This window comes from Crocuta crocuta, unplaced genomic scaffold (assembly GCF_008692635.1).
Source record: "Crocuta crocuta isolate KB4526 unplaced genomic scaffold, BGI_CrCroc_1.0 scaffold143, whole genome shotgun sequence".
NCBI lineage: Eukaryota > Metazoa > Chordata > Mammalia > Carnivora > Hyaenidae > Crocuta > Crocuta crocuta.
Genome location: NW_027529175.1, coordinates 5,964,072 through 5,990,796, shown reverse-complemented (window position 1 = coordinate 5,990,796; position 26,725 = coordinate 5,964,072). Strand labels below are relative to the sequence as shown.

The following is a 26,725-nucleotide window of genomic DNA, read 5'->3' as shown; positions in this document are numbered from 1 at the left end:
AGGAGGGAGCGGCCACAGAAGTGACAAAGAATAGTTAATTTCCTTCATTTATGAGAAGCTGTTAGGAAAATGTGCACAGGAATTACCAGGTGGCTCCAGGGAAAACAAATGGATATTGTCAATAAAATGTGAAAAGATGCTGGGGGTCCCTGGGTGGTTCAGTCGGTTAAGCGTCTTTGGCTCAGGTCATGATCTCACAGTTCCTGAGTTCAAGCCCCATGTCAGGCACTGTGCTGACAGCTCAGAGACTGGAGCTTACTTCAGATTCTGTGTCTCCCCCTCTATCTGTCCCTCCCTCACTTGCACTCTATCTCTCTATCAAAAATAAATAAACATTAACAAAATTTTAAAAGCCAGCATGGATGCATATTGAAAGTGATCTGCAATAAAAGCTCTAAGCTGTGTATATTTCCTCGATAATGAAGTAAGGAGCATTAGTGACTTAGATTCTGATGGGTCCTCTGCTGGAATTCTGTGCAGCCGGTAATGATGTGCTGACAGGAGAGGTCTTCAAAGAAAGTGATTCATTCCTGAGGGGCGTGCAGGGAACTGCTGAGGGCTTTTACTCTCCATGATATGTTTTTGTACAGTGATGGGGTGGAGCGGACGTGGATGTCATACTTTCATTTTGATAGGTGTTCGTTTAGGGGCACCTGAGTGGCTCAGTCAGTTAAGCATCTGACTCTTGATACTGGCCCAGGTCATGATCTTGAGGTTTGTGAGTTCGAGCCCTGCATCAGGCTCTGCACTGATAGCGCAGAGCCTGCTTGGGCTCTCTCTCCCTCTCCCTCTTTCCTCTTTCTGCCTCTCCCCTGCTTGCATGCATGTACTCTCTTTATCTCTTTCCCTCAAAAATAAATATTTCTTTAAAAAGGCATTTATTTAAAATCTAACTGGTTGGGGTGTCTGGGTGGCTCAGTTGTCTAAGCAATCCCACTCTTGATCTCAGCTCAGGTCTTGATCAGATGGTTGTGAGTTCTAGCCCCATGGTGGGCTCTGTGCTGGACATGGAGCCTACTTAAAAAATAAATAGAATAAAATGAAAATCAGTAACTGGCAAAGAATGTTGGTGGGAGCTAGAGAGTGTCTGCTCTTTAGAACTTCCTATCCATCTGCAGGTCTTGGGGGGCCACTGGCGGCTCCCCTCTGTGTGGCAGAGGCAGGGGCTAGGCCGCCCCCCAGTCCTGGGAGCGAGCATCAGTCATCCAGGCAGACTGCTGCCAACTGCCATGGCAGCCACGGCAGGCAGCTTAGGATTCACCTGAGCCTCCCAGAGCGTGTTCCCCAGTTGGCGAGTGCAGGGACCCTCCCAGCCAACAGAGTCTGATAGGTCTCTGGAGCAGAGGCAGTCTCTCTGGCGAAGCTTCCGGAACCCTGCTGTCACCATGGTGGGACATGGCACAGTGGCACATGTCCTCGGCGAGCTCCAGGCTGGCAAGTGGGCCAGGTGGGATTCCAAACGCCACAGTCCGACGTGGGCCAGGCTCTTGGGGCAGTGCGAGGGGTCGTGTGGGGCAGGAGCCCTCCCGAGGCGGTGGCCCTGGGCCCGGTGTGCTCCCCGCATGCACCTCAGTCTCCCCCTTTGTTCTGACTGCACAGCCGCCACAGCAGACACGGGTGTGGGAGGGGCCCTGGGCCCTCCCCCTTATTCTCATCATGTCTGGATGATTCTCACAGAAAAGAGGGTCCAGCCAGGCCAGCGGGTGTGGTGTTCACCCCTGCACATTCCTCTGTCCCCTGAGTGCGGGACCCGGGCAGGGCTGGGGCAGGGCTGGGACCTCTGCGGAGGAGCCTCCCTGGGGTGTTTCTGGGGAACTGTCCTGGGACCACCCCGGGAATGGGGTGCCTCGGTGCCGGATCACCGTGATGCGGTCCTCACGAGGCCCCCGGTGCTGTGGCGTCTGTGCTGCCCCGAGACCCCTGCCCAGGCTTACAGCCAGGGGGCCAGAGTCTGGGGCGGCAGGGTAACCTCTCCCTGCCCATCTCGTCCTGCAGGAGAGCACTGCGAGGTGAACACGCGCTCCGGCCGCTGTGCCAACGGGGTGTGCAAGAACGGGGGCACGTGTGTCAACCTGCTCATCGGCGGCTTCCACTGCGTGTGCCCGCCTGGCGAGTTTGAGCGGCCCTACTGCGAGGTGACCACCAGGAGCTTCCCGCCCCGGTCCTTCGTCACTTTCCGTGGCCTGAGACAGCGCTTCCACTTCACCGTGTCCCTCACGTGAGTGTGGCCCTGTGTGTCCCACCCGAGCGCCTGGTGCTTCAGTGGCCATCTCTGCGGGTCGGTGTGGGTGAGGCGGCGTCTTGCTGAGCTGGGGAGCGGGGGGCCCTTTGCTCACAAATGCAGAGTTTCTGGGCTCGGGCAGCAGAGGGCAGGGCCTGGCGGGAAGCCTGGCCTTGCCCTTCTGGCCCTGCTCACTTGCCGATGATGCTTGGCGGCCCTGACACCCAGGTGCCCAGAGGTGGAGGGCACAGGGGCCCGCAGGCCAGGCGGGCTCAGCTTGGGTCCGAGCGCTGGGCAGCTGAGGGCAGCCGCCCATCCCCTTGCAGCCCTGCTCACCTGCATCCAGGATGCGGGGCTGTGTGCTCTGCTCGCTGCTTTATTTCCGCATATGTTTCTCCAGGAGAATTCAGGCTTGATTTAATTTGTAGAAAAAGTTGTCATTTCTACTTTAAGGATTTCTGTGAGGTTTAACCTGGTGGTGGGGGTTGTATTCTGTGTTTGGTCGTGTGGGCCCCTGTCTGGGGCCCTTAGGGCGCCTCCTGGTGGGAGTGTGGCCTCTACCTGCTTCTGCCAGCTGCCCTTTGCCGACGACGGGCTCCTTCCTGGGCGTCCTGCCCCCTGGCTAGGCGAGGGTGCAGTGCAGCCAACATGCCCTAGGGGGACGCTGGTGGGAGCTGCACAGGGGGATGTCGGCTGTGAGGCCTGGTCTTCGCAGTAAGTGGCCAGGATATACCACCGCAGCTTGAGCTCAGCAGAGCCAGGAGTGTGGGCTGGCGGCTTCGGGAAAAGAGCTCTAGTTCGGAAGGATGGTGAGCACAGCAGACACGGGGCAGGACAGGCCTGGGGGCAGGAGCCGGGAGCCTCCTGGCTTGAGCCATTTAGAGGGCTGCCCGGTGTGTGCACAGCGGTGAGTGTGGTTGGGGCTGGTGCCCTCAGTTTGCTGCAGCTCATCCTTGTTGAGCACCTGTTAATGCGAGAGATGCTCTGGATAACAGGTGGGTCAGAGAGACTTTAGATGCATCCCTAGGGATTTTAAAGTCCAGTGGGAGGGAGTCTGGAAATTAGCGCCACAGAAAGGCCCCCCGATGACATGGAGATCCCGACAAAGCCAACTCGGTGGGGCAGGGGTGCTGGACACGTGGTTCAGGCCCACTGACCTCCCCAGCTGGGAGCCTCTCTCTTTGGAGGCGCCAGAGCCTCATGGCCGCCTCGGCCTCTATCCCCTGCTCTCACCCTGTCGGGTCCTGTGAGCCCCTCGTCATCCTGTCCCCTGTCTAGCCACTTCTCCCTTCCCCATCCCTAGCACTTTGGCCTTGTCCTTTCTCCCTGGTGACCTGGTGTGACAGTGCTGGACTCGTCAGTGTGGCCTGGGTCAGCCTGAGTCCCACTGGGCCCGCCCACTGCCTGGGGTAAAGTCCATAATTCCTAACGTGGGGCTCGAATTATTGGTGGATTTTCTGCACTGTGGCTCAGATCTCCTGCCTCAATGCTGGTCCTCCGCCCAAGCTCATTGTCGGGTAGGGGGGTGGGGGGAGGGCAGAACTCGGGCCCAACGTCCTGATCCTGATTTTTGTCCTGGTTTCAATTTGTTTATTGTGCTGAAGTCTCCAGGGTGGGCACACACTCTCTGTGAGACTTTGGATCACCACATGGAGTCCCTGGCTGCCATTCCCTGGTGTTGAGCTCCCAGGGAGCCAGGCCTATCACCACCGTGCTCAGGGAGGCAGGACACGGGCCTCCACTTGGCCTTCCAGGCCAGAACGGCCATTTTGAGGCTTGGGTCATTTAGAGGCTCACAGTTTTGAGGCTGTTGCCTGTTTTATTTGGCCCACAGTCCGTGGTTCCACCACATTCTTTAGAAAGGCCAAGGAGGGTCCCTCCCTGGGGCGTGCCATGAGGGCTTGGGGGCACAGAGGAAGTGCCCAGGCAGCGGGTATGTGCCATCCTCGCCTCTTCCCCCAGCCACAGCACAGGCAGGGGGCGTCAGCCCTGAACGCCGACCCAGGCCCTGGACCCCGGCTCTCTGCCCACAAGACCTGCACCCAGAAGGCCCAGCACATGGGCACAGTCCTCCAAACCAGGACTCTGCCATGGGATTCCCGGCTACCGTGTGCCCTGTGTGGCTTATGTTTAAAACGTCTGTCCTCCCCGTTAGAGGCGTTTTGTATCTCTGGCACGTTACCTCTGTTACATGACCTGTGTTAGTTGGAGGCGTGTGATTTTGGTGTCTGTGCAGCCTCAGCCACCACCCCTTGGGCCTTGCTGGCAGCCCGCAGTCACGTGCTGTGCTGCGACCACTGGCAGTGAGTAAGCTGCAGGAAGGGGTCCCCTCGGAGGCTGATCTGAAAGATGACCGACCAGAAGTGCCCGTGCCCGGAAACCAACAGAGGAAGTCTGTTGGCTCCAGACTCAGAGAGCAGCTAAAAAATAAAGCATTTAATTAAATGTTTGGGTAAAGCAATGTGATACCTGATAGCTTGTCAGATTTAGTATTTAAAAAAAATTTTTAATGGTTTTTTAAAAAATTATTATTTTTGAGAGAGACAGAACATGAGCAGGGGAGGGGGGGAGAGAGGGAGACACCGAATCGAAAGCAAGCTCCAGGCTCTGAGCCGTCAGCATAGAGCCCAATGTGGGGCTTGGACTCACAGACTGTGAGATCATGACCTGAGCCGAAGTCGGATGCTACCCGACTGAGCCACCTAGGTGCCCCAGATTTAGTATTTTTAGATGATTTCATTTGACAACAGTTTGTGGGCAGTTTGCCGTGCATGTGGCCCCGGCCAGGGCCTCAGGGCACTGCTGAATCAGTGAGAAGTTTTTAAGGGAATAATTTTAAAAGCAAAATATCATAAGAAGTCGTCCCAGAACTTGAGCAGAAAAGCGGCTACCCTCTGGTGGCCCTGCTTGCTTTGGGGGAGGGGTCCCATGGGAAAGGGGGCCAGGGCACCGCCAGCACCTTCTGTTTCAGGTAGTTGCCTCTGCGGCTGCCTTTCCTCTTCCTCGCTCTTGTTTGCCAGGCTCCCGGGCCGCCTTCCTCCACCCTTGACCCCATCCTAGGTTCTTGGCTTCTTCCCCTGCCCCTCGCCAAGTCTCTGTTTCTGTTTCTGGTTTTTCCTCTCTGTCTTGGCCTGTCCACACCTTCCCCTTGGCCCTGGGTCCCTTGTTAGCGCTCTGTGTCCAGCGGGAGACCTCTGGGTATCTGCCCGGGGCAGCGGGGGGCATGCAGGACTGTTGGACACCAGCACCCTGTACTGACTCCCACGTTGGCCCAAGGAGAAACTCACGCAGAGCCGCCTGCCCAACGAGAATTAGGTGTGACCAAGAGGGTCTCTTGTCTTGACTGTTATTTGTGCCCTTCTTCTACCTCTTCCCCCCAGACCCGTGGCACCCCCTTCACTGTGGGGGAGGGCCGATTCTTTGCAGAGTGTGTCATCATCAGATCTTGTTGCACACTCTAAACAGAGGGGTTCAAGGTGTGGACGGGGACTGTTTGTTTTAAGGAACTCAAAGGAAAGGCTGAGGTCAGAGGCCTGAGGCAGGTTTCTACAGACTCTTGCTGCATGAAACCAGATAATCCAACCATGAATCAAAGGAAAATTGCCCCCACTTAATCTCCGATGAGACAGACATCGAGCTCACTCAGGAAACAGTTCCTAGGTCCCTACAGGAGACATTCTAGGTTCTCTGTGACCAGGGTGTCTGGAGGCGCCCCAGGTCGGGTCGAACTGGCCTTCTTGGGACCCCGGGGTTGGGTGAAAGGTCTCTGAGAATGTTTATCTGTTGTTGAAATAAGTGGGGTTTTTTTTTCTTTTTTTAAAAGTTTGTTTATTTTGAGAGACAGAGATCGTGCAAGTGGGGGAGGGGCAGGAAGAGATGGGGAGAGAGAATCGCAAGCAGGCCCTGCACTTCAGTGCCGAGCCCGATGTGGGGCTCAAACCCATGAAGCCATGAGATCATGACTTGAACCAAAACCAAGGGTCAGATGCTTAACCAACTGAGCCACCCAGGTGCCCCAAAACAAGTGGTTTCTAACTCTTTAAATGCCTGAAGTTGGACAGATCTCTTAAGTTTCATTCCTTTGATTTCCAGTCATGCTTTCATCCATTCGTTTGTTTATTAGCACATCGTTATTAAGCACTTATGTGGACCAAACCCTGTTTGGGGCTCCAGGAGGCAGTAGTGAATGAGAGTTAGTTCCTCCCCTTAAAGATCATAGGCTCTTACACATAAATAAATAAACAGGTAATTTCAGAAATAGACTAAGTGATGTGATAGATTTGATCAGGGGAGGGGGGCACATTGTAGATAGAATGAGTTTGTGGAAAGTACAGTCAGAATGTCTCCTGGGAGATCTGTGGAGCCAGGGAAGGGTGTTCCTGGAAGCAGGAGCAGCAAATGCAAAAGCCCTGGGGCAGGGAGGGTGTCAGTGTTCGGGAGCACAGGGAAGTTGTGTGGTGGAGACTAGAGACAGAGGCCCCGAGGCAGGCATCACCGCCAGCCTCCCTGCCTGGGCAGGTACTGCGTCCCTCTGTCCTAGGGAACACACCCGGGACATTTCCAGCAGCAGAACGCACGTGTTTCTGCTCACACATCTGTAACCAGTGGAGTGGCTGCGTCGTCCTTCTCGGATATCATTCCGATGTCCTCTTTTCCTATCCTCGGGGCTGTGGAAACCAGGTTCCTCTGTGGCCTCTACTTTGCTGTTTCCAGAAAAGAACATTGCCAAGCAGGTTTTATGGGCCACCAACTCTTGATGAGAAAAATGAATTCCCAGGACCAGCGTCTTTCCTGAGTCCGGCCCCACGCTCTCGCCCTGTGCCGGCTGGGTGCACCACGTCGTTCCCCGCCCCCACCCCCTACTTCCCTGCCGTCTGCAGCCCCTCTGTGCCAGGGTCATTCGCCCATGACGTCCTTCTGCTTGGCCCCACAGGTTTGCCACCCAAGAGAGGAACGCCCTGCTGCTGTATAACGGCCGCTTTAATGAGAAGCACGACTTCATCGCCCTGGAGATTGTGGGCGAACAGGTGCAGCTCACCTTCTCAGCAGGTGAGGCCCCCTCCCTAGGAAGGGGCCGCTCTCTGAGCCCCTCACGGGCCCTCTGTCACCGAAACCACCCTTGTCCTTTGTAGCACCTTGAAGTGTGCTCCCCTGCCTGTTGCCTGATTCTGTGAGGGATCTCAGGGATCTGTCCTGTGGGGGGGAATCCAGAACGCACGGAGGTGTTCATTGCGGTGTTACTTATGCTGAAAAGACAGACGGCACAGCTCCGGTTTCCAAACACTGGGAAATTGTTGAGCATCTGATCTGTACATTAAAACTCTTTAAAAAACCATGACGCACGTTACCTGTGTTGTTGGAAGAGAATGCTGATCCAGGCTGTCTCATCAGTGTCCCGCTAACCTATGTTCTCTCTGGACTCCCCCACCTGCAGGTGAGGCTACCACAACAGTGACCCCACAGGTCCCCGGGGGCGTGAGTGACGGGCGCTGGCACTCGGTGCAGGTTCAGTATTACAACAAGGTAGGATGGGGTGCCCCCCACACCACTTCCCTGAGCGACCGGCAGTCGGGCCCCGGCAACTCTTCTGTCTGAAGTCATTTACTCTCTGAAATTTAAAAGTATATGCCGGCCAAAAAAGATCTTTAGGAAATGAGTGTTTATTGAGGGTCTGTGTAAACGTCCCCAGGCCCTGTGCTGGGGTGGAGGAGACTCAGGGACCCCAGAAGTCACCTGCAGAGGAGGAAGGCATGGAAGGAGTTTATTCGTTGACTTGACTTCCTTGACTTCCTTGACTTGAGTCATTACCAGTGACTCTGGTGGCTAAAATTCCAGGCCATTCCAGCCCAGCTCCAAAGCCAGGATTGTCTCTGCTCATACCTGGATGTTCCCCGAGCATCAGAAAGGTCTTGGAGGAAATGCTGCGAAGGTGTGGGCAGCTTTGGTTTCGTTTTCTTTTGCTCTTTACTGGCTTATAAGCAAAGAGGTTGTTAAGTGTTTTCATCAGAATTGCCCCACTTTCCATCCCTGTGGTTTCTGCAAACCCCTTTTCTCTTTCCTGGGAAACTCCAGGGTGCCCCCTCTCCCTGGTGTGTAGGCGAGAGACAGCAGTGCTCTCCTAGGCAGAGTAAGGAGACATGTGCCCCTGTGTCCTGTAGGGCCAGGAGCCCCGAGGACGGGGCTGTGCCCTGTGTGCCTTTGTGTCCCCGTAGCTGGGGCACAGTCCTCAGAGCCCAGGGACTGTCCTTTCCACCCAAATCTGATCCCGCCAGCAGGACAGACAGATGGACAGAGACATGCTCCCTGGTTTCTCTGTTCCTGTACTCTGGGCAGCGATCACAGGGGCTGGGCACCAGCTGAGGGTGCAAGCCAGTCAGACTGGGCCGAGGGGCCTCCCCCCAAGCCCATGCTTTGTCAGGGAAGCAAAGAGCACAAATCTGATGCCTTTTCCTTCCTGCTTGTGTGGGGACCCCCTTGCCACCTCCCGCCCCCAGACAAGACTGATGGCTTTTGGCTGCTGGGTTCTGCCAGTCATGGCCTCCCCATCTGACTGCCTGCACGTAGTGTGTTCTGGAATCTGCTGATGGCCTAGCAATGGTGTCACAGTTGGGCAGGGTCAGGACCCCTGACATGGCTGCAGTCCTCTCACGCCGTCCTTGGCCACCACTTGCACATGGGGAGGACCTGCCGGGGTCCTGCCTACTGGCAGCCGGTAAACGCCCCCCTGCAGAGCAATCCCGGAACATCCCAGAAGAAGGAGCCTCCCCTTAGGACACCCTTGAGGTGGATCCGTGGCAACCCGCCCCTTCCCAAGGCTGGCCTTTCAGCAGCCTAAGGATTAAGTCTTTCCTTTCCCGAGCTCAGCTATTTCCTCTCTTGCCCGAGGTTATTTGATGGAGGATACCGAGCACTTTTCACTTCACTCTGACGGCCTCCGTCGTGGGGCTTGTGGGTCACACAGTTGGGAAGCGTTCACGGAGATTACACGCGTCTGTCTTGGGGGGTGTATTTCTTGTGTCCCTGCCTGAGGCCCTTCTCCAGATGCAGTGACATCTGATCTTACGAGTGGCAGGTTGCAGGCACGTTTGCAGGGGCCAGGGGGCTGCCAGCCCCAAGGCAGGATGCCCCTGGGGTGAGAGGTGAAAATGTCCCTAAGGGCTGGTTGCTATGTGCTCTGGCCTCTTGTTTCGTGGTTCTGGCCGACCGCGGTCCCCAGGGTGGCCTCATCTGCCCAGGCAGAAATTCCTAGAGCTACAGCGGCAGCTCAGCCATGGCCCCTCACCTGCGCTCCATTTACAAGCCAATGTATCTGAATAATTCAGGGCAGCCGAGGGTAGAATGGTGGGGAGTCAGAGGCCCCCTCCTGCATCCCGCCCCTTGCTCTCCTGCTGCCCAGTTCGGCTCACATGCCCTCCCTGAACTCCTGTTTCTCCCAGGTGTGGCCTGCTCTGCATTTCCTGCATGGGAACCCCCGGACCCCCATGGACCCTCCATAAGTCTGCTGGGGGCGGGGGGGGGTGGTGGTGGTGCTGGGAATCCACCTGGGCTGTTTTTATCAGGCAGGAAACAGGGAATCCTCAAACAGGATGGTTCCAGCAGAGTTCATTCCTAAAATAGGGTGTGGGGCATCTACAGGGGCCAGTGTGGGACCCGGGACTGGTGGCCACCGCAGGGCTGGGGCTGTGGCTGCCCTCAGGCCTGGAGGAACAAGGGGAGGGCAGAGCCCAGAAAGACAGGGTCATGGAGAGAAGCCACTTATGTGGAGCAGTGACCTTCAGCGGGGGCTCTCCCGACGGCTCGCCCTTCCCTCCCTCTGATCTCCTGCTGGGCTCCCATTGGCCAGAGCCAGCCAGAAGCCAGACACCGCGCTCCCTGGATAAGTTCTGTACAGGCCGGCCTCCCACATAGAGAGCAGGCAGTCCGTTTACTTTCTCTCTGCTTGATGACCTTGTAGACGAGAAGGTCTGTAATTCGCCTTCCACAAAGGTGCACTGGACTTTTTTCTGGGAAGGTATTTTCAAAGCAGGCTCTTTACACAAACGTGTTGAACTTGGTGAAGCCTGGCAGAGCCCCTCGCACACCCCCCTGCAGAGGTTTGGGGCTGTTATGGACTATTTGTGACTCTGTTGCAGATGTGCATTTTCTCTAAGGCCGTTTTGGAGGATAAATGTTTGCACCACCAACTCTCAGAAGAGTGAGTGCACTGATGGTAAAAGTGTTGCGTAAACTTTTGAAAATGATGCCTTTTCCACATGGAACTTGGGTTTGGTTGCAGGTTGGCCATGGGGGTGGGGGGAGGGCGGGGAGAAGCACGCTACTTGTGGAAGCAGCTCTCATGTGGGCGTCTCGTCTCTTCACTGTTTGTGCAGAGGACTCCGTGAAAGGGGGTCACTCAGTCGCTGAGCACCTGCCGTGTGCCTGGCCCTGTTCTCATGCTGGGTGTCTGAGGGGGTCCCATCGAAGCCCCTTGCCTTGTCCCAGCATCTCTCAGCTCGGGGCGGGGGGCGTAGACACCTGTCAACGAGATGTTTAGTGTGGTCCTGGGGAAACAAGGATAGCCCGTGTGCGCCTTGACTGTGGCATCCGAGAGTGTCTGTCCAAGCCAGCTGTGCCCACCAGGAGTCTGCAGGGTGACCTCCTGACCACTGGGCAGACACACACGTGCCAGGGAGATGCTCCTGAGGCACATCAGGCAGTGTGGCCTGTTCAGGGCATAGGGCTCGGAGAGCGAGTGGGTGGTGAAAGTGGAATGTCCGACAGGGCCAGATTGGCTGGGGGTTTTGATGTAGGATGAAGAAGGGGTTTAGAAGGACGTGAGGTGTGTTACACAGGTGTCTGTACCTTAGCACTATTGACACCTGTCGTTAGTGGCTGATTCTTTGTTACAGGAGCCTGTTCTGTGCCCTGAAGGGTGTTGAACAGGGTCCCTCCCTGGCTTCTGTCCATTAGGTTCCAGCCCGCCCCCACCCCTGGTTGGGACAACCAGAATTGTTTCCATTCATTGTCAGGTGTCCCCAGAGGTACCTCAGAAGGGGACTGGCTGGCCGGGCACTGGCCGGCCATTCCCACTTGGACAGGGTGGTGGAGGCCCTCGTGGCTGGGCTGGCTGCATGGTCCTGGGTAGGCTTGGCTGGTTCTGGCACGGGGCCATTCTGAGACGTGGGCTGCCTTTAGTAATTGCGGAAAGTATTTTCATAAAGAGTGGAGAGCTCAAGTTGAATGGAAACCACCCACTCCACCCCGGCATCCTCTCCTAATTGGGCGGAGCATCCAAATGCTTGAGCTTTGCAGGACCTTGGGAAAGGGGCAGCTGGGTGCAGGCGTCATTATGAACTGCTCTGCCCGGCGCATTTTAAGATCCTGTGTTTCTTCAGGTCACTCATAACCTCTTGGGTCCTGGCCACACATAGACTTTCAGTTGTCTTGAAGGAAGTGGGTGATGTACCTGGCAGTGCAGAGGAATGACCCCACATGCTGTATCCTGGGGGCAAGGAGGTCTCCCTCTGCTTCACTGTTCCTGAAAACCCAAGGGCTTCACTGTTCCAGGAAACCCGCGATGGTCACACCTGTGTCAGGTGCCACTGTGCTGTCGGATGTTCTAGTTCCGTCTGGCTTTCCAGATGTTTTAAGTTGTCTTTCTGCTGTAAGGAGTCCTCTCTTCTTTCTATTTACTTACGTGGGTATGGTTTCACGAATTCCTGTCTTATTCAGTGGACCGTAATCTATTTTCATTAATTCAATGCTCAGATTATTTCCCGCTAGGCCCATGTCTCAGATTTGGTGAAAGGGACACAGGTGTAAGTGCCACTTATTTCTAACACCGGCCTTTTGGTGCCACTCATCGTTTTTATTAGTGCCCCTTTGCTTGTTGGCACAAAAAGACATTCCAGGGTTATTTTGTCCTTCTTCTACCCCAGCCCTGGAATCAGCCATTTATCCTCAGAACTCTGGATTCTTTTTGCAACGAATGGCATTTAGAAACCAAGATTCAGGTACCAGGTTTGCTTGGTGCTGCCGAGGTGTCTCACTCTCCATCTCTTACTGGACAGAGCTAGGATATGTATGTGTGTGTAGGTGTGTGTGCACAGACTTATATGCATACACTGAAGTTCACATTTGTTTCCTCTCTACTCTTTGAAAGCCTCCAATTCCATCCAACATGGACTCCTCCTAGTGTTTTCTTTTCTCATGTTTGTAACCCTCTTCTCTCAGTGAGAAACCTGTTCCCATTGTCCTCAATCTGGCTATTTATTTTCTCATTCCACTGTTACTTAAACAGTGTGCCGGCCAATTAAGCCACACACCTTGCAAGCTGCTCCCTCCCTGGGCCTGACTCTACTACGGACTCCCAACAGGTGCCGGGAACAAGGCACCTTAACTGAGATCTGGCTAATGTATCAAATTATTCAGAAAGTAGAGGAAGGAAAAAATGAAAGAAGTTTGTTATAAAATTTTTTGCAAATATGAAGGCAATGAAAATACAAAATACCAAAATATGTGGGATGCACCTAAAGCAGTGCCATGAGGGAAATTCATAGCACTAAAAAAAATACTATCAGAAAGAAAGTCTCAAATCCATAATGTAAGCTTCCACCTCAAGAATCTCTAGTAACAAACACTGAAGACCAAGTTGTAGACTGCACACTTTTTAATCTCAAATTGCAAACTTTTGGAAGAATCACCGTTAAAATAAGAACTCCTATTCCCTTTGACTAGATTCCCCAATTGTTGATATTTTTCCATGTTTGCTTTATTTTCTACCCCACCTCTCATATATCTTTATATTTCACCTGCTGGTCTGAGCATGCCCAGTGGTCACACTTCTGTCAGGTGCCACTGTGCTGAATGTCAACTGTGTTCTGTCAAGCTCTCCACACGTATTAGTTGGCAAAAGAAACTGAAAGCAGGCAAGCAGATGGAAGGAAATAATAATTAAGAGCAGGAATCAGAAAAGTTGAAAATAAAAACAGTAAAGAAAACTGATGAAACAAAGAGCTTTGGAAAGATCAGTAACACTGATCAGCTTCTAGCCACACTGATGAGAGAAGAGAGACAACAGGATTCCCAGTGTCAGGAAGAAAACGGGACATCATTACAGACCCTGCAGACACCAGTGGTTAGTGGGGGAATTCCACACGCAACCCTATATATGTGCATTTAGGACCCAGACAAAACAGTCCAATTTCTCAAAAATGCAAGGAACCATGACCCTGTAGGAAATAAAGAATTTGACCACCTTGCTATTCAGGAAATGACTTTGCTATTTATTAAAAAAAAAAAAATTTTTTTAATATTTGACTCATTTTAGAGAGACAGAGTAAGGGTAGGGGAGGGGCAGAGAGAGGGAGACACAGGATCCGAAGCAGGCTCCAGGCTCTGAGCTGTCAGCACAGGGCTTGAACTCACAAACCACAAGATCATAACCTGAGCCAAAGTCAGACCCTCAACTGACTAAGCATCCAGGCTTTCCTAGAATTTGTCATTTAAACACTCTCCAAAATGAACCCTCTCAGCCTAGATGGTTTCACTGGAGAGTTCTACCAAATGTTTAAAGAATGACACCAATTCTGTACAGTCCCTTCCAGAAAAATAGAAGAGGAGGGGATGCTTCCCGGGTGCTCGGACGTTAGCAGTACCCTGATAGGAACACCAGATGAAGACAGAAGAAGAAAACCAGAGGCTGGTGTATCTCGTGACCGCGTGCAGCTCATGTCCCCACAGAAGTCTGTACAGCATGTTCACAGCAGTCACAGACTAGACTCCATGGTGTGTCCCTTCCATGGAAGCTGGGCTGTGACTCACAGTACTTGCAGCAAAGATGCATTCTGAGTGACAAAAGCCAGCCTCCCGAGCTTAGGTGCTGCATGATTCCATTTATAAAACATTCCTGAAATAACAAACAACAGAATTGGAGAAGAGAGCAGTTGTTTTCTGGGGTTGAGATGGGGGCAGGAGAGACATAGGTGTGGCTGTGGAAGTCCTCAGGCGGGGTCCTAGTGGTGATGGAACATTCTCCGTCCTGCCGTTTCAGCGTCCACACTGGGCTGCGATAGTCTTCTACCGTTTTGGAGGATGTTTACCGTTGGTGGGACCTGGGTGAAGCGCACATCAGATCTCATTATTTTTCGCAGTTACAGGCATGTCTCAAAGAACTTTGAAAGATATGGGGCACCTGGCTGGCTCAGCTGGTGGAGCATGCATCTCTTAATCTTGGGGTTTTGAGTTCAAGCCCTATGTTGGATGTAGAGATTACTTAAAAAACCTTTAGGGACACCTGGGTTGCTCAGTCAGTTAAGCGTTTGACTTTGGCTTGGGTGGTGATCTCATGGTTCTGGGCTTGAGCCCGTCGGGCTCTGTGCTGACAGCTCAGAGCCTGGAGCCTGCTTGGGATTTGGTGTCTCCCTCTCTCTCTCCCCCTCCCCTGCTTGTGCTCTCTCTTTGTCTCTCAAAAATGAATAAACATTTTAAAACAATTTTAAAAATAAAAAATTTTTAAAGAACTTTGAAAAATAAATAAATGCTGGCATATGTGTACTCTTTTCTGAAGGGGACCCCCGCTAATCTGTCAACAGCATGTATCAGAAAACTCATGCTAGGTCATAAACCACCCTGAAGTGTGGGGTCTTAAAACATCAGATATTTATTATTCCTTGTGACTCTGTGACAGAGGCATTGGTTGTGGCTCTTTCTGTAAACAGTCTGCCATGTGGTGGACTACTTTGGGGAGAAAAACGATGAAAAAGATGTCTTTCGGGTTCATTTTGTACCTTTCTGTGATTTTTTTTGTGTTTTACGTGTTCTAAAATTTTTTTTGTTTTTATTACTTATCTTAGACAAGGAGCAGGCGAGGGGCTGAGAGAGGGAGGGAGACACAGAATCTGAAGCAGGCTCCAGGCTCTGAGCTGTCAGCAGAGAGTCTGATGTTGGGCTTGAACTCAGCAACCGTGAGATCATGGCCTGAGCCAAAGTCGGACACATAACCGACGGAGCCCCCAGACACCCCAGTGTTTTACGTGTTCTAAAGAGAACAGCAGGAGTGATGGGTGTTGGGAGTATGAACCAATTTTGTTTTCTTTAAACTTTCTGCTTAAAAAAATTATTTGATTTAAAGAATGTACAAGACAAAGGAGCCAAACTTTTACATGTTTAGGAAAGCTTTTGCCGAGGACATCAAGGCGGGAAAGGACAAAGGCCAGGTGAGTGAGCTGTTGCCACAGCCTCTGCAGTGGGGGGGCGGGGGGTGTCCCACTGGCTTTGCTTCTCCCGCTGATAGAGCAGCAGAGTGACACGTGGTTGCGGTTTACTGCTGTGTGGGGTCACCCTGTTCATTCCGAGCCTCTGGTCTGGAGTTTGGCTGCTTTTGTTTCTCTGCTGCTGTGTTTCCGCAGACAGTTTCGCAGGTCGAGAATGGCCTCCATTGTGTCTGCCCCCTCCCCTTTCCACTGTGCGTAGTTGATAGATCTCGAATATGCTCACATAACGGGCGCATTCCATTTACCCATACAGTTGGAGGGCAGGTCTGTAACCTCATTGTCCTTCGTCTGTGCCTGGAAGGGTCGGTGCCTCCCGGGACCCCAGCGGGCAGAGAGAACAGCCTAACGAGCGGCCTCTGGGAGGGCCCGAGCCAGCAGTCCCTGGGGGTGGTGAGGGGCCCGGCCTGCGGGCGGCCCAGCGGCTGACAGTCGCCTGCTTCCTCTCCAAAACATCGCCTCATCAGATGGCAGACACACACCCGCTATGGAAACATACCCATTCCCCCGGGACACGCACAGCCCTGTCCGGGCTGTTGTGTCCTTGGCCTGTGTGCAGTTGCCTCTGGCCCCGGCTCCTGGTCTGGTGGCAGTCACTGCCCTGCACCTGCCTCCGGCCTCCAGCCTTCCTGGGCACGCCTCCCAGGCTTGCCGCCTTTCCTTCCCTCGGCTCCCACCCCCGGGACAAGGACGTTTACTGACTAGGGTCCTCACGTCCACCCTTGAAGGAGGAGGAAGCCAAGGCAGAGTGAGGCCAGGAGGGCCAGAGCTGGGGTCCAGCAGCTCTCACTCACCTGTGGGCTCTGCCTTCTAGAGTTTGGAACCAAGGGCTATGCTAGCAGGGGGTCTTGGGTGGCCTGGAGAAGACAAGGGCTTGTGGGGTCTCTGTGCTGGTGTCTAGACTCTGGGAACTCAGGGGGCCCTGTCAGGGTTGTAGCAGGAGCAGGCGGGGCTTTGCAGGAGTGTGCGCACGCGCGCGTGTGTGTATGTGTGTGTGCGAGTGGGCACATCTCCTGCAAGCTCTTCTCCCTTTGTCTGAGGTGGCTTTTTGAAAAGGTGACCTGTGGCCTGTAAGTCCTCGCATTCCAAGTGACCCGGTTGTTGCCAGGAGCTGTCTGTCGTTTCTCTTCTGTCAGGAGTGGGTTGAGCGCAGAGCACACCTCTGTGGCCCTAGGACCCCCTCCTGGGCGCCAGGTCCCTGTGCCGGTGTGCGGGCCTGAGGACCCAGGTGTGTAGATCCCACATGCAGGGAGATGCGAGCTTCTCATCCAGTGCCTGAGAGTCCCCCCCGGATTGTGTGGAGCAAAGCCCCCAAGAGAAGGAACGTTACCCCGGTTTTCAGGAAAGTGCTGTTTAAAGTCAGGGAACCCCAGTTTTGAGTCCTTTTGTCATTGGAGAAAAGACCCTGTCTGAGCAAATCTGCATGAACTCCCTGGCCTCCTAGAAAGCCTGGGGAGCCTGCTGGCGGGCGGGGGGGGATCCTGCCCCCCACCGGCAGGCAGCAGCAGAGGCCCCTGGCCCCTCATGGACCCTGGAGCTTTTGTCTGGAGAAGGGTTGGGCTGGGGAGCAGCTGGCGCCGAGCCCCATGGATCTTCTCCAGAACAGAAGTCATCTCCTTGGAGATGCAGGGGCTCAGGAGATGCTGATCTGTGTACAGAACCGAGCACACAGGCCACCTCGCAGCCCTCGGCTCCGGTGAGTTGTGCGTCTGTCAGAAGCCCTCTGGGTTCCTCTCCTCTCTGTGGCCACAGTTGTACGTCAACTGGAGTTAGAAACACTCCAGTTTTTTTTAAAGAAAACTGTATGATTTTTTTTTTTAAAGAAACTCAAGGTGAGTGGCACGTTCAGACCTTTGTTGAAAACCTTTTTTTTAACGTCTATTTATTTTGGAGAGAGAGAGACAGCGTGAGCAGGGGAGGGCAGAGAGAGGGAGACACAGAATTGGAAGCAGGCTCCAGGCTCTGAGCTGTCAGCACGGAGCCCAATGTGGGGCTTAACCTCATGAACCATGAGATCATGACCTGAGCCCAAGTCGGATGTTTAACCGATGGAGTCACCCAGGCACCCCTGTTGTTTTGTCTTTAATATTAAGCTCAAGAAGTAAATACCTTACAACTTAATTTTTGGGGAACTTGGGGCGNTCTCCTAGAAATTAAAAAAAAAAAAAAAAAATTTAAAAAAAAAATTAAAAAATTTTAATATTTGTGGAACTCCAGGTTTTGGCTGGCAATTCACTTGACTTTTTAAAGCTGCTGAACAGTCCCCCGCGCCCTGACTGCCAGTGCCAGTGAGGGGGGACAGGGGAGTGGGCTGTCACTTCAGGACTGTCCCCAGCCCCTGGGCTGCTCACACTGGTCTCACGTGGAGGGAGGGTAACAGCACAGTTCCTGGCGAACCAGCCATTTTGTCCCTGTGGAGACCCCGAGACGCGTGCTGAGGCTTGAAGACCCCTGGCCAGTTCTGCCACCTTAGGGAAACTGGTCTAGTCATGTGGCCCTTGGGTTCCTCCCACATTTCCTGGGTGTGGGTGGGTCCGCTCGCTGTGCCTGATGTGGCGGCACCTTGTCATGGGGTTCAGTATGCATGGGCAAGTGAGGTTCCTGCCGTAGGGACTTGCTTTGGGCTGGGGAAAATCAAGGAGCTGAGTGCCTCCGGGAGAATCAGAAGGGGTGAGGTGACAGCAGGCGGCTAGAACTTCAGGTCCAACCTACCTGGTCCCTGAGCATGTCTCCCACGTTCCCTCCGCCCCTCTCCTGTGTGCTGTTACATGTCAGTCCTGCAGACAGGGACATAGACTCGTCAGCAGCTCGCCGTCCTGGGGTCCGTCTGCAGCTCCTCTACGCAGGCTTGACCAGAAAGCAGGGATCCTGGCCCGTCTGGGGGGCAAAATGGAGTTCACACCCGCATGTTACGAGTGGGAGAGCTGAGGCTCAGAGAGACTGGTTTCCAGCTCCCACACGTCGTGCCCGCTTCCCATGAACGTGGGGACACCATCCAGGCTGGCTCCTGCCCTCTGGGGGTCAGCCCCCTGGTCTGGTGGTTGAGTGGCCTTCCCCAAAGCCCCATGGGGAGGCCCCTTCGGAATTTGGTATGGATCCTGGAAGCACGTGCTGTGGGGGCTATACTCAGCAAGCCCCTCACATCTGGTCTGAACCTCACCAGGTGTGAGAAGCAATGGGACGTGTGCAAGGCCGTGTTCTGACTTCTCGTGACATCCCTGCAGCCCAGCCACGTGTGACTTCTCTGACACGAGTTTTAGCTGATCGTTTCTGACACAGAGAGGGAACCCATTCTGTTCCCAAGACTCATGGCTCCGGGTGTCTGGTTTCGAGGAGCCCCCATGCTGCCTTTCCCGGCAGCCAGCATTTGAAACTGAACCCCACCGGCCTCCCCGATGAGGACTTGTTTGCAGCAGGTTAAAAGGCTGTAGAAACGTGAGCGCTTCGTGAGGACCAAATGCTTTGGTACGCAGGCAAATCTCTACCAGCTCTCTGCGGCACCTGCATGGAAGGGTGGGGGAGGGTCTGCACACTGGGCAGAAAATAAATGGAGGGACAGGAGGACCCTAAGGGGTGACTTCGGATTGACTTATCGAGAATCAGAAACCTGGATGTGCCCAGAGCTGCAAAGCTTTTTGCTTTCACCTCCCTCCCCCACCGCCACCACAAAGCACACGGCAGCTCTTGGTTTTTCTCAGTTGGCGGAGGGGTGAGTGTGGCGGGGTCTGTGCACACTGGTCCCAGTTTCACCTGCCCCGTGGCTGCCTGTGTCCACGGAGGGTGACAGCCATCCCCATCTGCAGGCCCTGCTGGATGGCTTATGTCTCCACTTTGCCTGCTCTGCTCGGACCCTGAGTGTCTGGGCCTGGCTCATACAGGTGTGAGGTCCTCTGGGCCTGGCTGGCTGCCCTGCCAGGCAAGCCGAACCCAAGGGGGAGAGATGCGGAGACACCAGCCTTCACCCAGCCCATGTCCAGCCCCCTTCTGGCGTGAGAATCATTGCCACGAGGCCCCTTTATTTCCTGTGTCTTTTTCTTTTGTGCACATGTGTGGCACGCTTTAACAATTCTTAGGAACATCAGGGGCCGTTCGTTTTGTCTCGTTCTCTATCTTGTTCCCATGCGCCTGTGCCAGCAGAGCCACGGTGCGCTCTCAGTGGCTGTGCCCTGGACCAGCAGCTCAAACTGCTTTGTCCTTTTCAAACGTGGGAGGTGGATGCACAGAGGTGAGCCTGGTGCTTCCACGGTCCTCTGATTTCTTTCCCACCAGGGATTCCTTCTACGTGCCAACCGTGCGGAAGGAGACGCGCTTTGTCTTCCCTGGGCAGGAACGGATGGCCTGAGCCCAGATCACATGCACCTGCTGCTGTCTGCGTTCCACTTCTCCATCCTGACCCGGCTGCCTGTGCAGTGACGTGCGCACGTCCCACCCCAACCGGCGCTTTCCCTCTCTCACTGCCTTTTACCACTGGTGATGGTCTCCACAGGAAGGCCACACGGTGTGAGCTCCTCCCCACTTTACGGACAGAAATGAGGATGGAGCTTCCCAGAGGTTGTCCAGGTAGACAGAGGCCATGGGGTCAAGGAGAGTGGATGCCCATCCAGAAAACTTTTTTTTTTCTCACTGAGATGAAATTCACATCACATGAAACAAACTTTTTTTTTTTTAATGTTTATTTTTGAGAGAGAGCGTGAGTGCGCATGAGCAGGGGAGGGGCAGAATGAGGAAGACAGAATCCAAAGCAGGCTCCAGACTCTGAGCTGTCAGCAGAGCCCGACGTGGGGCTCAAACTCATGAACCACAAGATCATGACCTGAGCTGAAGTTGGACACTTATCCGACTGAGCCACCCAGATGCCCCTAAAATGAACTGTTTAAAAGTGAACACCCCGGGGTGCCTGGGTGGCCTAGTCGGTTGAGTGTCTGACTCTGCTCTGGTCATGATTTTACAGTTTGTGGGTTCAAGCTCTGTGTTGGGCTCTCTGCTGTCAGCATGGAGCTTGCTTCAGACGCTCTGACCCCATCTCTCTCTGCTCTTCTCCCCACTCGTTCTTTATCTCTCTTTCTCTCTCTCAAAACGAGATAAACTTTAAAAAGTAAAATAAAGAAAAATAATACTCCAGGGAACAACGCTGGCATCTGGTGCATTCGCAGCATCGGGCAGGCCTGCCTCCGTCCAGGTGGGACGTGCTGTCGGCCCCTGAAGGGAAACTGTGCCCCCAGCAGCCTCTCCCGGTGCCCCCAGCCCTCGAAACCCCCGTCTGCTTTCTGTCAACGGGCTTGCCTCTTCTGGGCATCCCATGTAAACGGAATCCTACCACAGGGGCCTTTGTGGCTGGCTTCCTTCCTCAGCGTCAGGTCCTGGGGTCCATCCGCACGGTGGCCGGTGCCCGTTCTTCCTTCCCTGTTAAGGCCGAGTCGTAATTTTGTGTGATGGAGAGACCACATTTTGAGGATCCGTATCCTGCTGTTGCTGGACGTTTGGGTTGTTCACGCCTTTTCACTCTCATGAACGGCGCTGCTGTGAACACCCGTGAGCAGGTTTTTGTCCAGGTCTCTGTTTTCAGTGTCTCAAGTCTGTCCCCCCAGCAGTACTGCCGGGTCCTTTAACCCCTGTGTTCAACTCCTGGATCTCAAGCGTGGATTTCCTCTTACAGCACCACTGCCCACGCTCGCCTGGTGTTCTCCCGCCGTGGCTGACCGCACGGTGTCTGTTGGCGTGTGTGTTGAGCAGACGGGCGGCCGAGTCAGGTAGCTCTCCCTCGTGCTGCGTGTTCTGGGGCGGCCTGAGAAGGGGCGGGACGCTGGGGCGCCTGTGAGGGGAGGGTTCTCCCGGTCACGTCGCTGTGTCTCCCCTGCTGGCCCTTTCAGTTCTTAACCCGAGAATGCGTGGTTCTGTGGCCGAAAGGGCCATTGCATCTGACCCGACAGCCCATGGGTTTGGGAGTAGGAATCGAGAAGCAGGTGTTGGATGATGTTTATCGGAGACCATCCATTCTCCTAAAAGTCTCACTTGCTGCTTTGATGAAGTAACACCAGATTTTGAAATCTTTTTTTTTAAGTTTTTTAAAAATTTATTTTGAGAGAGAGAACAAGAGGGCAGGGGGCAGAGAGAGAGAGGGAGGCACAGAATCCCAAGCAGATTCCATGTTCCACATAGTGCCCAGTGTGGGGCTCTGTCCCACAGACCGTGAGTCATGACCTGAGCTGAGATCAAGAGTCAGATTCTCAACCGACTGAGTCCCCCAGGCTCCCCTGAAGCCTGTCGTAACAGTGGGCTGCCCCACGTCAGTATGTACTATTCTGAATGCAAAGGTTCATTTTGGGCGGAGGGGGGAGCTGTGCCTCCAGTTTTCCCTCCCATCCTGTTTTTGCATGGGTCCTGGAGCTCTGAACTGGTTTGCAGTTTTGCAAACAGGAGCTCTGCCTCATTAGAGCTTTCCAAGTGTAAGTGCCGTTTTCGTCCTCAGAGAAGTCTCCCGCCCCTCCCCCCAGAATGCAGATTATATGTTAAAGATACTGCGGGGCTCTCACAACCCAGAGATGGTCCTCCCCCCGGGATGGCACCACCACTTAAGCATTCTGTAATAGGCACTTGTGTGTGTTTTCCAAGGGAGGCTGTGTAACAGAGTGAGAAAACAGATTTTTTTATACTCCGAACTGTTGCTTAACCAAAGGCGAAATCTTTAGGATAGAGCTTTATCAGGTCTCCCGATCTCATCTAGTGCAAAAGAGAACGAAGATTATCCAGGAACTAGGATACTGGGTGGCATTGGGTTTACTGAAGAAGGCTTTCCAGGAGACTCACATTATCTTATTTGATGTCCTTCTTTNCGAAAGTCAGATGCTTAACTGACTAAGCCACCCAGGCGCCCCAATATTTGACGTCATTCTTGATGTCTCTGTAATACAGTGAGGATAGGTATTCTAATATGAAATTCTTAAGGACAGAGAAACAGGTTCAGTGATGGACCTTGTCCAGTGAGATGTTTGGCCAAGACGGAGTAGAAGACTCGGCTGGCATCACCATGTACAGTGGTGCGGGCTGTGCACTGCACAACTTGGGATGAGNAGCTCCTGTTACCAGCAGCTGCTTTGTCCTGCTCTGGTCCAGTGTCCTCAATCGGATGGATACTTCTTTATTCCTCTGAAAACCTGAAGATTTCTTTTTGAGTGAACTGTATAGTTATTTTTTTGTTAAAAGGTATGGAGATGATGTAATTAAATCTTCTATATCTTTATAGCTCCCCGTTTCCAATGCTGTTGTAAAGAAGCTTAAATTTGTGTCATGTTATAAACTCAGGCGGATCCCAGAACTCTCAAGTGGGGACACTGGGTCTCTCAGTCTTAGGGGTGATGCGAAGGATCGCCGGGACCTGGAGAAGGCACTCTGTCTGTGGGGAGGGAGGAGCCCTGTGCACCATATGCCGATTGGGAGGCCGGGTGGCACTTTTTGCATCCCACCAGCCACCCCGTCTGTGTGTGGGCCGTTCACATGGGGAAGGTTGCCTGGCCGAGCCCAAGCCAGCTCTCTGGCTGCTGGCCTGCATTTCTGGACCTTTGCGACCTGCATACTCACATCATGCGGCGGCATGAACAGGCTCCTGGTCTTATGCTGAAAGGATGCTGAAAGGGCTGTCTGGGTGGACTTGCTCTGTGTCCTTGGGGGGTGGGGATGCCCGGAGACAGGGGCGAGGCCGCCTGGGTGTTACTGTCATTGGACACTACCCACAGCCTCCTTGAGAGGAGAACCTGCTTCCAGAAGTGAGCCAGTTACCCCCAAAGTCGCCGGTTCCAGAGGCATTCTTATAATGAACCCTGGGCGGGGACAGTGTGTGTGAGGCCCTCAGGGACGGCTGACGGAGGTTGACTTCAGGCCAGTAAAGGGTATGGGAGGGTCACTCAGGGACAAGGAACACGGAGGGGTGAGCAGGCGCCGGGTCAGGAGGTGCGTGGCCACGGTCCAGCTGACGCCAGGACTCACAGGCAGAGTGGGTGTTGAGGAGGATGCACCCCAGGGCTCTGGACTTGGCCTCTGTGCCAAAATACCACAAACCGGGTGGCTTAGAACAACAGATTTATTGTCACGGTAATGGAGGCTACAAGGCCAAGATCACGGTGTCCGCAGGACCCAGCTCCATCAGTGGGTGCCAAGGGAAGGTCCCTAATTCTGGTGGTGCCAGGAGGTCCTTGATGCTCCTTGGCCTGTTGACACAGCACTCTGCCTCCGTTGCCACATGGCGTTCTCCCCATGTGTCTGTCTCTGGGCCTGCCTTATAAGGTCACCAGTCACATTGGATTCTGGTCCCCCTACCGTGGCGTGACCATGTCTTAGCTGATTATATCTGCAGACCGTTCATTTCCAAATGAGATCACGTTCGGAAGTTCTGGGAAGGACGTGATGTTCAGGGGTCTCCAGTACCGCTGCTTTGGGGAAACTAATGTAAAACAAGGCTGCCCACACGTGGCCTGCCCACACCCTCGTTACTCGTGGACGGGGGACATATGCCGGTGCTGGTGAGTCCATTGTGGTCGCTCGAAGAGAACACACTCACACCTTCTGTGCTTTCTGTTCCTACAGCCCAACATCGGCCGCCTGGGCCTGCCCCACGGGCCATCTGGAGAGAAGGTGGCGGTAGTGACCGTGGACAACTGTGACACGGCCGTGGCTGTGCGCTTTGGTGGCCTCGTTGGGAACTACAGCTGTGCTGCCCAGGGCACACAGAGTGGCTCCAAGAAGTGAGCATCCGTGAGGGTTGGGGTTGGGGGGAGGGGGGCCAGGCAGCCACCCCCTGTGATGGCTGCTTCCAGCTGTGTCGTCAGGGCGGGACCCTGAGGCAGAGCACCTGGGGCCCAGCAGCTTGGCAGCCCCTGTCCAGGCTGGAGCAGATTCCCTCCCCTTGTGGGGGGCACCTTCCCTCTGACACATTAGAACCTTCTAGAATAAGTCCTTTCCTCACTTCTGCCAAAGTAATGGCCAGACCAACCATGAAGTGACGGCTGGTTTGCTGACCCCAGAGACCGTCAGATCGCCAGCCTCGATCCATCAGGCACAGGTCCCCGCGGTCCAGCGTTGGGTCAGTAAACCTGTCAAATGCAGACAGCCCCACGGCCAGTTTCGTGACGCGAGCCCCAAGAGCCAGAGTGGAGGCCCTTGCTCCTGCCCGGTCACGTTGTGGTGGTGTATTCAGTAAGCTTTTGATGTCCACAGTTAGAGGACCTGATCCGTGCTGGGCATCTTGGGTAAAATGTGCCTGTTTCATTTCCCCACCCGGCTGTGCCCAAGGCCACGCAGCTGCTCACATGGAACTAGGGGCTCTCGTCTGCTGTGAACTCTTCAAGGTCCTCAGAGCCTGGGGAGGGGGTAGTGCCACGGTGTGGCGTTGACTTGTGCCCACTGGGCTGCGTGTGTGGCTCGGGTTGACCCAGGCAGTGGGTGGGACTCAGTGTGCCCGGATCTGATGCAGGTTTGGGGAGTCTGAGGCGCAGAGAAGCCTGAAGGCCAGTCGTGGCTCAGAGTCAGGAGTTGCCGCCTGTGTTCTGACCTGTTGCTGCCGCCTCCCTGTTCAGTTACGGACGCTCAAGACGATGGGTGTGTCTGGCGGCCCCTGGTGCGTTATGGCAGCATCAGGGCCCCTGACGCCACCTCTTGCCTTTACACCCGCAGGTCCCTGGATCTGACTGGTCCTCTGCTCCTGGGGGGTGTCCCCGACCTGCCCGAAGACTTCCCTGTGCACAACCGGCAGTTCGTGGGCTGTATGCGCAACCTGTCTGTGGATGGGAAGAACGTGGACATGGCCGGGTTCATTGCCAACAATGGCACCCGGGCAGGTACAGAAGGACTGCACGGCTGGGCACTGGTGGCCACACAGGGAAGGGTCTCCTCCACATCCTGCGTGGTGACTTCTTCCTAGAGCTGACCGCGCCTGTGTGCACTTGGCGGTGGGCCTCTAGCACGGGGGCCTGGGCTCGCGGATGTGCTGCTCTTGGGGCCTGGGCATTTGGGGTGCCAGTGACACTGCTGGGCTGGGCAGGACACTTGGTCCCGTGGTCTTGAGCATGTCACCAGATGACCCGACGTCCCTGACACGGACAGTGTGTCCTGTGCCATTCTGGGTCTGACGATCTTACTGCTGCCAGAGGGGCCCAGGCCTGCCTGTCTTCCCTTGGGGCCGCTGCTCACTGGGCTGCTTTCCCACCGTGGGGGTTGGTGCTAGGGACAGGGACCGGTCCCCCTGAGGCACCATCCCCTCCTGTCTCCCTCTCTGAGACTATGCCGTGTGCCCTGTGTTTCCAGGCTGCGACGCTCAGAGGAACTTCTGTGATCGGACTTGGTGTCAGAACGGGGGCACGTGCGTGAGCAGGTGGAACACGTATCTGTGCGAGTGCCCCCTGCGGTTCGGTGGGAAGAACTGCGAGCAAGGTAGGAGACGGGCGTCTGTGCCCGCCTGACCTTGGGGCCGCGGACACATCGCTCTGGGGGGATGGGGCTCACACAGGCCAGGTGGGGGCGAGAGGCTGGGGGGGGGGTTGCAGCTGCCTGCTGGACACACGCATGTGCCCGGAGTTTCTGTTACGGAGGCTGTGGGGCCCGGCCATGGTTGTGCCAGAGTAAACAGATGTCAGCATTTGGTTCAGAGGACCAGGAAACAGATGGCCTGGGGTGTGCGAGGCTGTGGTCCCCCAGAGACAGCCGCCAGCCAGTGTCCCGTGGGGGGATGTTCCTCTGTGTGACAGCCGGAGTCTGGAGGACAGTCTGTCCATGTGTAACACATTGGATGAGGCTGTTGACCCACCTCCATGGTCCCCCCCAAACATCTGGAGCCCTCAGCCGGCCAGTGGCTTTCCCACCTCTGTGCCCATCACCAGAAAGGGAGAAAGCAGCCTGCGTGCCCTGGCGTCGGAGCACACCCCAGACACAGACGAGGGCTGCTTAGGCTGCAGGGCCGAGGTGTTTCTTTGGGAACACCTGTGCAGTATTCACCACAGGCTCACACTGTTCCACCAGGAGACCACCCTCCTCACGGCCCCCGCCCCCATCCCCAGGCTCCCCACACAGTGGGTGTTGGGTGGGGCAGGGAGGTTGGGCTCCCAGGGCTCCCAGGACCCTGTCCACTGAGCCCAAGGATTCTGAGGCACCGCACTCTGCCTTCCACCCAGCCTGAAACTGGCCAGGGCTGGGAACCCCAAAGCCTCAGCCTCAGTCCCCAGGAAGGTGGTGCCTGTCCCGGGGGGCGGGGTGGGGGGTGGACTTC

General features: G+C 54.8%; 1 protein-coding gene across 1 annotated transcript in view; it reads left to right on the top strand.

Moving 5' to 3' along the window:
- The window catches only part of CELSR1 (cadherin EGF LAG seven-pass G-type receptor 1), a 134,367-nt gene that overhangs the window by 70,023 nt on the left and 37,619 nt on the right, over window positions 1–26,725 (top strand). Inside the window, exons 6-11 of the mRNA XM_077757901.1 lie at window positions 1,996–2,218; window positions 7,155–7,270; window positions 7,656–7,744; window positions 24,052–24,209; window positions 25,138–25,301; window positions 25,768–25,893. Coding sequence (XP_077614027.1) covers window positions 1,996–2,218; window positions 7,155–7,270; window positions 7,656–7,744; window positions 24,052–24,209; window positions 25,138–25,301; window positions 25,768–25,893 — 876 coding nt within the window. The remainder of the gene's footprint in view (window positions 1–1,995; window positions 2,219–7,154; window positions 7,271–7,655; window positions 7,745–24,051; window positions 24,210–25,137; window positions 25,302–25,767; window positions 25,894–26,725) is intronic.